The sequence below is a fragment of the Eleginops maclovinus genome, chromosome 23 (genome assembly GCF_036324505.1).
Source record: "Eleginops maclovinus isolate JMC-PN-2008 ecotype Puerto Natales chromosome 23, JC_Emac_rtc_rv5, whole genome shotgun sequence".
In the NCBI taxonomy this organism is placed as follows: domain Eukaryota; kingdom Metazoa; phylum Chordata; class Actinopteri; order Perciformes; family Eleginopidae; genus Eleginops; species Eleginops maclovinus.
Window position 1 is genome coordinate 8350647 of NC_086371.1, and position 15971 is coordinate 8366617.

The following is a 15971-nucleotide window of genomic DNA, read 5'->3' on the forward strand; positions in this document are numbered from 1 at the left end:
TTTTTATTCATATTGCACAATCCAATTCAAGTCAAATAAATGTGCTTTTATTAAACGGACATGAAATCCATTTCCTTGACAATATTGGAACAATTTGCACTTTGAGGTTTCCTGTTGATTTTCCTCGAAGTTGTGAGTAAATGCAGAAGAAGTGCAGCGAGAGGTGTCATCATGATAGTAGTGCACTTATCCCGCTTCAATGGCACCTTTAATATAATGGTGGTTATAACTTGACTAAGTGACAGAGAAAAAACAATTATGGATGAGTGACTTTTCTCTTATCTCTGAGATGGAAGAAAAAAGTGGTGGCTTTTCCAGTGACAGATCAGATTTGTGCTCCACAAAAGCTTTGATCTTAAGGCTTTCTGACATGCTTTAATCTGACCACACACACACACACACACACACACACACACACACACACACACACACACACACACACACACACACACACACACACACACACACACACACACACACACACACACACACACACACACACACACACACACACACACACACACACACACACACACACACACACACACACACACACACACACACACACACACACAGCCAAAAACAAAATGGACTTCATTCGTTTCCAGCCGTCTGTTTGTGGTTTTAAGAAACGTCAGTGCAGAGAGAGTTCTTAAATGAACTCTTGCAAATAAATAACAAGACATCGTAAAAGGAAAATAAAATGTGAAAACCATACTTAGCTCATGTGTTTTCATTTATGCACAAATTGTGGTGAGTCAGACTGTACTATAACTCCGGGACTGTGCTTTTCATACCTTTTAAAGCTGATGTCATGAAGGTTGCGTTCGTAAATAAATATATATTCATATTTCTGAATCAAAATGACTGAATGTGAGAAAGAAGAAGCTAACATGGTAAAACTGAAAAGCTCAGCTTCCTGTTCTTTAGGCACCCTTGGTTACATTAATAATATATTACACATAAAATAGCAGCACCGGGATAGAATAAAGAAGCCTCTTATCTTTTGCAGATTTGTATTCTGCAGGTGGAGAGGTCACACATTTAGAACAGGTTGCAGCACTACTTCTTAAAATAATTATTAGTAGTAATTTAAACTACTACTCAGTATGTTGAGAACCATGTCATTTAACTGGGTGAGGAACATACAATTAACATGTTCTGATTTATAGTCTCACTGCTCTGACAGGCCTTGCCTTTTGTTTGAAACAATGCTTAAAAGGGGCCCTATAATGCTCTTTGGGGTGTTCTATTTCCTGTAGTGTTTTGTGCATGTAAATGGTCTGCAAAGCCTAAAATCCAAAAGTTCTCGCCAGAGGGAGTTTCTCTCCCACACAATCCCCCCTCTGCCTGAAACTCCCTGATTGAAATCCTTTGTTTACTTCCGTTACACAGTGATATCAGTCACGCCTCTATTGGACAGTGCTTCAACACATTGTATATGATAGGCTAAGGGGTAAGACATCACTAAGTGGTCATCACAACAGAGCCAGCCAGCTAACCAATCAGAGCAGACCTGGCTGTCGTTACAGACTGAGTGTGAAAAGTCCGCACAGGCAGAAAAACAAAGACCTTTTGTACATTAAAGCATGTAAACATGTCACAGTAGACACAAACTTCAAATGTGAACCTCAAATGAGCATCATAGAGCCCCTTTGAAGACTACCCATGTTAACAATCATCCTTAATGGCCTCCATGATTCTAATTACATTTAGGTATAGTCTCCACCTCTGTCACATTGTTCATGTTATTAGTTTTAGTGTCTTTTGCTTTGAATCATAGGTTTCCTTCCTTTGTAGCCGCACAACAAAGACAGCTCCTATGTTTTATATGAGCTCTGCCTCAGACTCTGCTTGACTTTTCTATAACAAAAGCTGATTTAATCCGATAACATACTGTGGATGCTACAAAAAGGAGAATTGCAATAAGATGACACACACCATAACATGAGGCAAATATGGCAACTGTTGCTCCAAGATGGCTCGTGCAAATCCCAGCATGCATAAGCCTGGGGGCACAGAACACCCTGGATAGGTGTAGCAATATTTACTTGATCTTTTATTTATAAACTCTCACTATCATTATGGAGAAACAAGATTACACTGCCTAAAAGGGTTAACCATTTGTCTTATAAGGTCCCCTCTGTTGTTGACTGACATAAACATTGTTATTCTTAACATCGGCCACATTTTTTGAATCAGTACATCCCTATTGCAGACTGTCTTTTTTTTGTGCAAGAAAATTTGCCATTTAGCAGGCTAGTGCGAGATTTCCCTTATGTTTGACTATGTGCAACACCGATGAGTTAGCTGTTCCCTGCAAGTACAGATATTAGCTCAAATGGAGCTCTTGTGAACGTATCTCTGCCAGATTGTAAACTCAGGCCAATAAGAAAACACATATTCTCTTCTGCTGCTGTTATGCAATTAATTTGAAAGCCCTTCTTAAATGAAACAGCGCCATAGCCTTGGTTAAAATTGAGCTCATTGGGTGAGTGTTGGTACACAACACACACACATGCAGAGACTACAGTGCACTCAAAAACAGCAAAAAGGGATGTTGTGTATAACAGTTCAATGCGCGTCTGAGAGTGAAGAGCATTTGAGTTTTGTAAGCGGGTCTGTTGGCATGGTGTGACGCGGATGTAATATTTTCACCAACTCAGCTTCCTGGTTTTAGCCTGTGACCTCCAAACAGTCCAGACAAGCCTAGCCGCGGGCTACAGCAAGCTAATCAAAAACAGCAAAGACCAAACAAGGCTACCTCTTTCAGACTGTCTCAAAATAACAGGATTATAGTTTATCTCTCACCAGCAGTTATTTTAAACTGGAAATTACATTCCATCAGAACCTCCAACCAGATAAAGTGAGCCTCTGTAATTTCAGGTACAACCTGTGTAGCACAACACAGAATAGTATTAAAGCGTTATGAAAAACCATAGATGACGGGTTTCTTTTTTTCTTTGGTGTCATGGTGTTACTGTGGTGAGGTAGCAGTGTCAATACCTGGAAGCAGACCAGTTCTTTTCCTCTTCTTGCTGCTTTCCGCAGTGTTTTCCAGGGAAGGACACTCAGTCAGTTGCCCAGTGGAGCTGCTGAAGTGGAGAGGGTCGTTGCCGGTCGTGGGGTCAAAGGGCAGAGCGCTGAGCCCTAAAAAAGACAGCAGAACACAATAAAACAGCAGAATACAATCAGCCACGGTCACGCACATTAACCTCAAGCTGAAGAAAAGTCTTGCTTTCCCACAGTACAAAAATAACCATTATTTTACAATTTCTGCATAGCTGTTTGATCAATAGCATTGACTTGTCAAATCCTCTGTACGCGGCAATTTTTGCAGTCTTTAATCTGACCTCCATGCACTGGTTGTTCATTTTCTTCTTCCAGGCTTAGGAACCTTGCATCTTGAGTGAATTTAATATATTGGTTGCGTTGCTAAAAGATATTATTAACTTTAACGAGAAAAGCAACCCTGAAAAATTAAGCATAGATTGTTTTTCTAATTACACACAAAAATAAACAGATCTTTTTTTCCAGATGACCTTTGACCATATCAAATCTATTAAAAAAAGAAAGCCGTCACACAATCTTAGACAAAGTATGATAACATTGACATAATGAGAATATGTCTGATTCAAAGTAATTTGACAGAGTTGACACTTCTCTACCAGAAATAACCCCAAAACTTTCCTAAAAACATGAAAGGATTGGAGATATAATAAGCAACAGAGAAAAAAAACAACAACTGAAAAAAGGCCAAAGAGGGTCTGAATCCAAAACAAATAGATGGAGGGATATTCTGAGATGATGGAGGGATATTCTGAATCTCACTTCAAATATATTTTGGTGGGCAGACTGAACATAATATACAAAATAATCTGGGATTTAATGCAAATCAACCAAGTCTGTAAATGGTTTTGAGCATTTTTATGAGTGCTTTAATATACACCTGCTCCTTTTCTTTTATTCTGTTCCTTTAACAGACTCAATAGTCTTACACTCATCTATATCTTCATGGACAAAACAATCAAGTGTAGATGTTATTTGATAACCCCAAAAAAGACCAGCACATCTGATCAAAAAAATTAGCTGTTTCATTTAATGTTATATCATATCCTAATTCACACATTTCTGCATGTCTTCATTTTTCAATATCAGACTCAAACATATGTCGTTTCCCTCCTGATGATTTATATTCCTCACACATCTCAAACATGATGAAATCATTTTGACTATTATTGAACAAGTGATGTATCCCTGCAACGTTCTTCTAAAAGTTGCATAATTGCTCTAATCGCGGCATTGCAAAGAAAGGTCAAAATTATTTATTCAAATGTGACCTTTCAGCTTCCTTTGACATTAACATCTATCCCTGGGGAGGAGGGGGCATTTTTTACTATCCAAAAACATAAAATCTAGATTTCTACTAAGTTTCTTTTAAATGAACCATTTGGAACATTTAGTATAAATGATAAGTAGCTTATTTCTGTGTTCTAAGAAAATTGTCATTAAATAATTGAATATTTAGAGTTTTTTACTAGATCCAGTGTCAGCAACGATCAATACATTTTTAAGAACACATTCTCCAAATGAAAATTGGTGTGTATCGATATTGTAACTAGATTTGATATAGCTCTGATTTCTTTTGAAAAGTACAACACCAACATACAAAGTGAACTCAGGTTTGTTTTCTTTCCTCAGTTTGAGAAGTGGCGCTACATGTATACTTTTCAGTACATATAGTTACATTTTCTTCAAATGTAAATTGAAATGAATCTTTAAGGCATACTGCATGCATTTGACAGTGTTTTCATCCAATTATGAATAAAAATGCATGCTATGTAAATCAGGGACAAAAACCACAGATCACCATCAGAAAGATTTGCCAAATGCATCTTTTTTCTTTGTAGATTACATTGTTTAACTTAGCTTTATTATATGCTCTCTATCCTTTTTTTCATCTCTGTAACTGCACATCAGGATGCACAGAAAGGTGTCAGCAGACGTTGATGTGAGATTGGCTTCATGCGTTTATTCATGCAGCCTCTATATCACTGTTATTTCTCATTCTATATATTGGACAAGACCAGGCCCATAATGTGTTTACAAGGGGTTTTAATAGCTACCTTCATTCAGCTGCGCCTCTTCCCCATTCACTATTAGACAAGGATAGATGGAGCCTTTCTTTCCTTGGTTTTTCCACCAGTCCATCTTTTTTTTTCACTGTGGACCCCTCCTCTATCTCTATGCATGTGTGGCATGTTTTAATGTCAGTTTATCCATCCATCTAGTATCCATCCATCCATCCAAGGTTCATTATTGGCCACTCAGATCCTCTAGTCCAATTAAAAATCAAAAGATGGTTTCCTCGTGAGCATTTGAGCAACAACTTAGAACAGGTTTTTATATTTTATGTTACCTTTAGATGTTTGGTTGTTGCCACAGAAATGCTTAAAAATGTACTACATAAAAATGTGCGAGGGCTGCTACATTTCCCTTCATTATCCGTAATTAATAGCAAGGAAGAGATACACAAAGAAACTCAGTTTACAATTACACTAGGTAAAGGGAAGCAGCAAATCTTCAAAATTGAAAAGCTCAATTTCGGGAAAGATTGGCATTTTCAAATCAAATCAGATTCATCATTGCAGCTGTAACATTTCCATTAAAATTGAAAAAGGATAAACTCAAGGAAAAGGGATTCCCGCAAATTAAAGACAGCCATGTGTGCGCTCCTCTAATTACAGCTATGAAACAGACTAAAATACTTTTATTTGAATTTAAGAGGTGGTCTCAGCAGGCTGAATCAAGGTGTGTTTTCATGGCACAATGATCCCCGAAATTGAGGTGCACTGCCTGATATGCATAAACACCATCACAGCTGTGTCACTTATCTTCCAATTTAATGCATAAACACACCATTAAGGAGAAAATGAACGAATCAAAGTCTTACAATGAAACAGCTTTATCTTTGCAGTTATTTACATTCTAAAAATAAGCTGAGAGCAGTCTTTACGCGAGTCCGTGACACCTAAAACGTGTTTACCTTCAGTCCCCCCTGTAAACACAGTTCTTTAAATTACCAGTGTTGTTTCCCTTTGTTGGAAAACAGAATCCTTATCAAAATCTGACTCTGACATGAATGCAAATAGGAGTACTCACACATACTTGAGCCTGCGCCTGACTTCCTCCCTACAAAGTCCTCCAGCTGTATGTGTAACGCAACTGTCTGGGGTTACATCAAACACACTGACGCACACCCTCTCCCTGAAAGCATCTCTTTCCTGAGACGTCTGGAGCCCATCAACACCCATCTGCCTGAGACTTCTCACTTTTCTCTCTGGTGTCGCATGACAGACCGAGCAAAGTGTCAGATAATCTTCTGTTGCTGATTTGATATTGCTGCTGTCAGCCTACAAACTGATCTTTGTCAATGTTTTATCCAAGACATTCAAAAGTATGAAGAAGGGAAACATGAGGGCCAAAAGATCAGTCTGTGAAACAGAGAAAGGGAGACGGCGTAGGTATGTACAGAGGGGCACTGACAGAAATTCTCAAAGCAGGAAGCGATGCGTGCCCCACCCTGATGCGCCTTTCATCCACCCCCTTGCCAATCTAGACAACCTCAGTAAATGTGGGGATTTTTAGCTCTTATTTGTATGGTTGTGCTGTTTTCAGAGCATGGTTTGTGTTTTTTCACAAAACTACCATCTGTATTCCTTCTCTCCATCTGTTTCCAGGCAGATGGAGAGACTTTTTTTCCGCCAAAAGCCTTAACCTTAGTTTCCTTGTGCCACTATGACTGGAGGTGAGCACACATACTGTATTGTGAAACACAAACAATGTAAGAGAGCAAGATGAGTTATGGTGTTGTACAGCCAGACTTAACAGATACATTAAGGAGTAATATTACCAGCAATTAGTCATTTGTGAAAATGGTGGACCCATCCAAGTGTTTTTATGCCACATAGTATGCACAAGATTATAAATGTTGACTATCAATGACAAGAACTGACTGAGATTCCTTGATTCAAACGTCACAAACATGTTGAGGTTCCTTTAGGCAGAAAATATTTCCCGTTGAAATTTTTAATTTCACATTTGATGAATAATGAATGCAGTAGTGTAAAGAATATTTCCATTTACTTGTGCTCTCTGATATAGCTCTCATATACTGTATGTTTACATTCAAAAAGCCTGCACCTCCACTAATGGAAATACACCTGATTCACATTACAATATTTGCAAGTTTGCCTGAAGCTGCTCTAATCGATATTCCCATGTTAATAAGTGATCAAAAGAGAAACATAATCTTCTTTGAAAGGGGTTACTTTCAGTGCCAAAACCAAAAAAGAACTACGCATTTCCCTTCAGCGCTACAGAATGTTTAAGCATCTTTTTTATGTTAAGGTTTTCCTATGTAAGCCTGTTGTTTTTCTATTTTGGTTCACTTTAATGCTGATTTAACAAAACTACAATAACTTTAAAATAACTTCATCCATTAAGAAAAAGGGAGTGTAAGGAAATGACTACGTTTTGCCCGTCTTATTTCTTATACCTAGAGTGCTTGGGTCGGGAGCAAAATGAAGTCAAGGTTTTCTTGTGGCCAGAATTATAAACTTGTGACAACACAGAGCACAGAGATACTATGGTGTACCGTAATGTGTTTTTTCTTTAATATATGTATATCTATATTTAGTATTTTGAGGAAACTTATTACTTAAATATTTCATAGAAACCTGAGAAAAAAATGTACATAGGTCCCAAACTAAAATGATTGACAAACATTTGTTAAATATTTTAACTGTCCTACTTGGTGCAACGTTCACGTTAGACCATTACAATCATACATATAATTCATGCCTTTTTAACCACTTATCTCGGTATGGGTAATGTTGGTGGCAGCTCAGACATCCTTCTCTCAAGCCAGTGGCTCCTGGGGGACCCCAAGGCGTTTCAAGGATGGAATATGCTATCCCTGCAGCATGCTCTGGGTCTGCCTCGGGCCTGTGCCCAGTTGGATGTGTCTAGGTGCCTGAACTACCTCAATGTTCTCCTTTTATCATGAAGAAGCATCAGAATAGTGGTCCCTCGGATGTCTGAGATTTTTTCCTAAATGTACCAGCCCAGACACCCTGCATGGAATCTAGTTTTGCCCGCCTGTATTAGCAATTTTGTTCTTTTGGTCACTACCTATAGCTTACCACCAAAGGTGAAAGATAAGAAGCAGATCAACCAGTAAATTGAGATTTTTAGTTCCCTGTGAAGTATACCAAGACAGTCCTGAACATTCGACCCAACATCTGTCAGTCTTGCACAAAATTTAGCCCTCACCCGAAAGAAAAAGACCCTGAGATCCATGAACTCCTTCAGTTGGGGTAGCAGCTCATTCCGAAACAAGAGTGAGGAGTCCACGGTTTCCAGGCAGAGTATCTTGGCCCTAGGCTTTGAGGTGTTGCCTCTCATGCCAACCACTTTACACAACTGCTACACAACAAATGCAAATCATACGATGTTTCCAGGTTGTACTGTAAGTGTTTCCTGCTTTGCTGAATATATTGTATCTATGCAAAACATTGAACAATTGGTCGGACCAAATGAGCAATTTGCATCCGTCCCCTCAGGGCCCTGAGATTGGATTATTTTAACAATTCTTGAAACTTTATAAACACAATAACGAGAAAACAATTTTGTAAGAAATACATTCATTCAATGACACTTTTCCAAAAACCAGGATGCTATTCATAAAGTACGGTGGTGACATAACATCAACAAACCATAGCATAGTATTTAATTGCTTGGTGACTAAATTGGGACACAATGTCCAACTGCAGTCATTTGAGGTTCCATTCTCTGTAAGCGTATTTTGAGCCGTTTATGCAACTATGTAGCTTCTTTTCAAATCTAGGAACTGAATGTTTTTGGGGCACACAATAAATCAATTAACACTGGGAAAGTGTCAGTTCATTATAATATTAAACCAGGTTATCTGTTATTCTTTTCTACTCATTAAAATCATTTAAAAATTCACCACTGCACAATGTTCTCTGCAGCACAATTTGTCTGCTCGGTGAACCCTCCCTTCTGGAGTAAATTAACTGTAGAAATACACAGATTGTGTTATGAGTTATAAAAATATAAACCACTTTAACAGCAGAAAAGTGATACACATTAGCAGGTGAACTCATGCATCTGGAAGACTGTGTCCAAGAGACAGAGAGAGAGAGTATAGCCAGCCATATACAATCCTGAGTGTGCTCATCCATCTGGAGCAGATAAAGGGCTATTCATATAAAATATTTACATGTCAATGAGGGAATTTGGTTTTCTTTTAATACCTAACTTCCCATTTATTTTCTCTGGTTATTTGTTCATGCAGCTCAAGGGATTTGACTGCTATGACAATATAAAATATCAGGGATAGTGGAGGAATTTGAATCCATGCATGACTTCTCTGCAATGGTGGTGGGAAATATGAGAAAGAACATGCTTTATGCATCCCCAATCTTCATAAATATATTTTACCAATACACTTAAACACAATTCAACCACTACATACGTTTTTATAGTAGGCTCAAACATAATTATATGTTTAGCCATACAGGCATATACCAGGAGGGGATGCTGAGAGATAAAAGACCTGTCACATATTTACGTCAAACCTTCATTTTAGAGGTTTTCTATGTAATGAAAATATTGAAAAATGCACAAAGCCTTTGTCAGCTTCCATTACTCAAAAGAGTCATATATGTTTAGCATATATTTGGCCTTTATATTTCAGTAAATGATTGATTTGTTCCACATTGACATTTACCTTTCTAACTTCACAGGAATTCATTAGTCGTATAACTTTATGACAGCAGAGGAAATTAGTTAATTTTGTTATCTATTGAGATCGAAAAGGACATTTGTATTTCACAAAGGGATATAATGAAATAATATTACCTTTAGGCTGTCACTGCTGGGACGTAATGATACATTTCAGTCCTTTATTTGAAAAAGGGCAATGAATTAACGTCATTCAATTCATCTTTAATCAGTAAATTGTCTGCAAGCTTTTATATTCAATAAGTCCCTCTGAGGGGTCATGACCTTTAATAGAGAATCTGAAAGGAAACTCAGTCATCTATGACCTGTCTGTCATCACTTGAATTAGCTGCTTCCTGCCTACTGAACAAAGACATCCAGGCAATGGGTGACAGAGCCAATGACAGTCATGCTTTTATACAAAAATGATATATGTCAAAGACGCCATAAGTCACACCCGGTCACAGCTGAGGGTTCAGGGGACAACGCAACCCCTCGCATTAATCTGCTGGCTGATAACCCATTTCCACATTGGATGCCATTAGTCATATTCAACTGACTCATTTCTCGTATCGTCGAGTGCTATGATAGCTCCAAGATTAGCTTCGTGCCACTACTCGAAGCTATGTTCCAATATCTGGAGGTTTGCCCTTGTAACTGAGGCTTCTGAGAGTCTATAGGAGAGAAGAGCTACTGAGAGATAAGGCAACCAATGGAACAAGTCATTGATCTATTCATAGCCTGGACTGTATGGCCCAAGGAGATTAGTGAAGGTCGCTGAGACTTGGCTGTAAAACCTGCTAGCCGTAAAACTAGCATAGTATGATCAGTGAAAGATGACCCCAACAGATGAATAAACACGGTGCCTGATGGATTTGGCTCAGAGGATGCTGATTTGGTACACTGGGCACTTGAATCATCATCATAGAGAGATTAAGCTGGCTTTTCACTTGGAGTATTTTTAGCAGCCGAAACATAAGGAGGGAAATGTATGCAGTGGAAGTTAACAAAAACAAACACCTTGTTATTATCTTGGATGCCTTGCTCAAGATATACAGTAAGGATCTGGCAAAACAGTAACAGCACATCGGCAATAAAATCGAGTTCTTAGAGGAAAGAGTTTCTCTAATGCTTCATGAATTTATGATTTCAAAGACCCTCAGGTGCAGCAAAACTGCCTCAATGGAAATATATTTTGGATAATTCAAATCAAAAGCCCCCAGGGAGCAGTGTTGGGGCCTGGTTTCTCGCTCAAGGGCACTTTCACAGTGCCCATGATTTCAACTGGCCCCTCCTTTGTGGTACTTTTCCATACTCACAAGTCAAGTCTCTAAAGACTGAGCAAAGGCCGCCCTGAATCAATCAGACGTTTCAGCTCCAGATGTACAAACACAAACATATGGACAGCCTTCATCCAGTTGATCTCAGCGCAGCAGGCTAGTTACTGCGTGCCAATAACAATGAGGACATGTGCAAGAACATCTATCAACACTTTCTCAGCCTGCCCACCCAACATCTGCCTCTGCTGTAGATTTGAAATACAATTATTACCTAAATGACCCCAATCCTGAATCATTTCCTCAAAAAGTAATTTAGAATGCAGTTAAGATATATGGGAAAAATAATTATATGGGAGACAGAGGAACGTTTGGAGGTGACAGGAAATGAGTAAAGAGTAAGAAAGAGTGATGACCATGAACCATGACCAGTATCATGAATCGCAGGCCAGCAGGGCACTCAAACAACATGATTTGTTGTTTGTAGAGAATACTATACAGAATAATAGAGTGCCGCAGGAACGAGTCCTAAAACCCGGAAGTGAGTTAGCATTGTACAACTTCCGGTTCCCTCGTCACAGAGTCAGTGCGAGTTCTCCGTAGGATTTTGGAAAGTATGAATTTATGAATTCATAAAACCCCCCCGGACGATCCGTACAGGACGTAAAAAGAGGACATGTCCGGGCAAAAGAGGACGTTTGGTCACCCTACACATGCTTCCAATTAATGTTTGCTGAAAACAAAACAATGTTGACAGAGTGCATAGTGTCATGAAGGCTTGAAGAAGTGGCGGTGCAGAGTATCCATGGCGGCACTGTAACCCATGATGACAGGGTTCTGTTGGCAGTTGTACCAGCTGTTGTTGTTCAGTTTGACTCTGAGATCTGAATGCAGGAAAAGGGAAGATCTCAGCTGCACCACCTGTCAGCTCTATGTTCTACACACCGTTAGGCTGTGAGAGACATTACACACACACAGTCGCTATCATACACAAAGTCCTACACACAAACCAGGCAAACTGAGCCACACAAATGCACAAAGGCATAACCAAACACAGACACATGCCTACACACTCTCTTTGTTGGGTCTATATCACACTCAGCCACATGCACCTCTACATGTAACAATGAAACAGCCAGACATCTTCCACGCCAGTGGTGTCGACTTATCAAATCGACACCTTTCTGAGAAAATGGGTTTTAGAAGAGACAGTGAAAACACTTTGCCTGCTTTTCTATAAAGTGCTCTTGTGCAGGCTGTTTGTTAGCATTGGTACACTAAGAGGCCGGATGCAGATTTAATGGTATCAGGCCATTTATTGAGAAATCAGGAGCTGTGTGAATGAGATTGCTGGTGTGAAACAGCCTCCTTTGTACAGCTTTAGCAGAAATAAAGAGGATAGGGAGATCTAGGAAATGCTGAAAAGCTACTGTTTTCATCAGAGAGACGACTAACTGTTCTCTGCTGTAGAGATATTGAAACCAATTAAGACATGAAGACAGAATTATCTATCTTACTAAAAAAGATGTAAAAGCCTTAAATAGATGTCTGATTTCAATGGAGTTTTGTTTTTTCACCATGTAGCTTTTTCAAAGTAAAAGAAGGCCTATAAAGAATGATCAGTCTTCCTGACAAACTCTAATGATACCAACTGAGAAAAGGAGAACACTGTTTTAGTTTAAATGTAATAAATTCCCAGCTGAGAGAATGCCATTTAAAAATGAAGCTTCTCTTTCAAAACATCACTATGTGTTCTATTCACAGCACATCATTTTAACGATCTGTATTGACCAGATAAAAAACATTTTTGGTTACTCACAAGAGTGGTACCACTTCCCTACTGACATTTCACATTTAGAAGGTCATTTCTGTTTGATATTTTACATTGCTTGCAGGTTATAAAATGACTTTATTTATTCTTAGCATTGGCCACACCGTGCCTTTTTAGCAACCTTTTGTGAATTCACAATGGCCGCACCTTGCTAAAACCCATTTATAGCAAAACACTGCCTAATACTGTACTTTCATCAGAGTCAATGATGCATACACACACTGACAACATCACGAATATGGTTCATACTGAAACATGCTATATACAATCCTGAGAAGTTCATTTAATAATTTCAATCTTCTATTAATCAATAGGCATCTTTTGTGCATCCACACAAGCTCATGTTTACATATAGGGCTGAACAAGAACACAGAGTACATTCAGGCCAGAATCATGTCATCAGTATTCATTACATCGGTGACAAGGAGAAAATTCCTCCTCAGCCCCCTTCTGTCATTCCCCTGGGCCTCTGGGAATTTACTGAAGGTTAATTTATTTAAATCCTCCATCCACTCATCTCTATTCCATTAGACTCTACTAATAAATCTTTGGTTTGCCATGTAATCTGTTTCCTACTGTCAAAGGCCCAACACTCAGCTGCATTTTGCACACATGCTTTTTGATGTGCGCACAAAGACAGCAGCATAGCAGCCGATAAGGTCGTGCTAGAATCAGTGCAAATCGTGATTTGTGTGTGTGTGTGTGTGTGTGTGTGTGTGTGTGTGTGTGTGTGTGTGTGTGTGTGTGTGTGTCTGTCTGTCTGCAGGACTGTGCACAGATGTCTGGCCTTTGAAAGTGGCCAAAAAGCCTGGTTTAATTAATGTAAGAGCACCTCATGGTGGGGGGTAATAAAATCAAAAGCCTGAACCCTCTCAGAGCACCGAGCAGCTCTAGAGTCCCAAAGGTCTTGTAAAGTACAAGCTTGGTCTGAAACAGAATTCCCCATCTTCCCTCGCTCCTGCTTTTATCCCATAAAGAGAATATGGTCATACCTCTGTGGCCATGATGCCGTCGATTAGTCTGAAGTACAAGGGGACCTTGGCTATATGGACAGGCGCTGTATCATTATTACAGCATGTCATGTCAGCGATACACAGATGCTGTTATGATAATGGCTGTTAAAAAGCTCAGCTGTGGGTTTAATAGTGGGTGAAGCCGTTTGCAGTCTGTTGGAGGGGACGTCTCATTGAAGTAAATGTGGTTTTTGTGTTCCAGAGGGTTTGTTAATGAGAAGCTTGGAGAGTAATGACCCTGGTGCACTAGGAGAGGTCAGTTAGCAGTCTGAGGTGTGTCAGTGTTCATGTTTTGCTAAATTCAGCCAAAAAGTGAACATCAGGCCAGCAAAGTGTTATATAGTGGGAAGGATTCACAATTTGGGATGTCTCAGGACAAACATATGTCAGGAATGCTTTCGTTCACCATGTTTGTAAGTCAAAGACATGTTATTGGCATTAACCAATGGAACAGTGAGCGCAGCATGGATAGCAATGCAGTACAAAATAGAAATAACGATTTATTTTAATCAACCATGTCAGTCGGGAATTGTAACTATTGCTCAATCCTCCACTACTGTCATTTCCCTTAACCTTTTTGTTTATCAATTCCCCCTCAATCTCACGTTCTATTTTTCCTTAATAAGTTAAGTTAATAAGTCTGCAAGATCAGCGCCACAGCATTGCCCTCGTACTATATTTTTCTAGAAAACACCCTGATATATGTATTTCTGTATCCAAGTAACATGAATACGTTAGTAACCTTCCTTTATCCTTAATTTAATGTGTTGGATCGATGTTCTGCAACACAGTATGAAATGATTTTTTCCTCTCAGCAATTATACTCGAAGGAATTATGTCCACTCTTTTAAATATAACCGTCAATTCCAGTATGTTTAAAAGCTAATGTATTAAAGCACTGACTGGCGATCCTCTTCGACCACAAATGAGAAATACATAAGAAGTACATTAGAGTTCATTTCTTAAATGAGTTAGTTTAATGGGGTTCACAATGTTTTCCTCTTGAGAAAATCTTCAATGGAGGTGCAAATACTGCTAGGGGAAAAATGTTTCTACATGGTTGCATTTTGACAACTGTATTGACTTTAGCTAATAATAATAATAATAATAGGTAATCAGAGTAGGGACTGACACCGAAATCATAACAACTATGACGTAAAACTGCCAGACTTATACTGACACTGACAAGTGTCATTGGCAACTGGCAATCTAGTGTAGAAAACACATTAGTGTCTAAATATTTGTCTAAGTGGAACTAACAGTTCACCTCTTCTGTTTGAAAAGCCCATGCTTTTAAAAATTCGGCAAGCCTTTTAAAATGCTGGCATCATTCAAAATAGTCTCCAAATCAGCCATCCAGTTAAATAAAATGTCACCCGAAGATGTCATATATCCACTGAGCTAGCACAAAATGCTTGAGTTACACTGTGTCTCTCATTTTACCCAGCAAACACGTAACAATACCTCAGAGTTCAGGTTTTCCTCTCTCTTATTCTTCCTTCATTGCTGTGTCACAGTTTCTGTTACTTTTCCTCATAGCATCCACGTCCTTTTAAATATCTAAAGGGTATTCATACAAATGTAAAATGGAACAAGATTTGTTCACTTAACAAATGGTAAAGTCTTCCTTATAGGCACTGTAAAACAATCCATCAAAATAAACACACCAGGTATATTGACAATGCCAAACAAATCCCGTTAGGTTTCCGTAAAGACCCTCCACACCCCAACACTGACAGATGTTTCGGCTGATAACGCCTCTTCAGCTGACTGGGCTGATATAAATCTTGCTTGATTGACACCTTTCCTAGTTTTCTGTTATGCAAGTCCAATTTGATAAGGCTGTCAATCGATGTGCACATAAGATCTAAATACTGTCAACGAGCAATGACAATGGAAAGCAAAGCACTACAGCCTTACTGGTTCTGGATTTCTGTGGCATAAAAACAATATGTATATTTAAGACTTTGTTAAAGGGATACATGGGGAGATCATGTGTTTCTGTAACACCCACTGCAATTTAAGATTTTCACAATGTATTGC

The 15971-nt window shown here is 38.9% G+C and overlaps 1 protein-coding gene across 1 annotated transcript in view; it reads right to left on the reverse strand.

The window, feature by feature from the left end:
• The window catches only part of LOC134859859 (ecto-NOX disulfide-thiol exchanger 2-like), a 148518-nt gene that overhangs the window by 105628 nt on the left and 26919 nt on the right, over positions 1–15971 (reverse strand). Inside the window, exon 2 of the mRNA XM_063876605.1 lies at positions 3007–3150. Within this exon, the coding sequence (XP_063732675.1) occupies positions 3007–3150 (144 nt within the window). The remainder of the gene's footprint in view (positions 1–3006; positions 3151–15971) is intronic.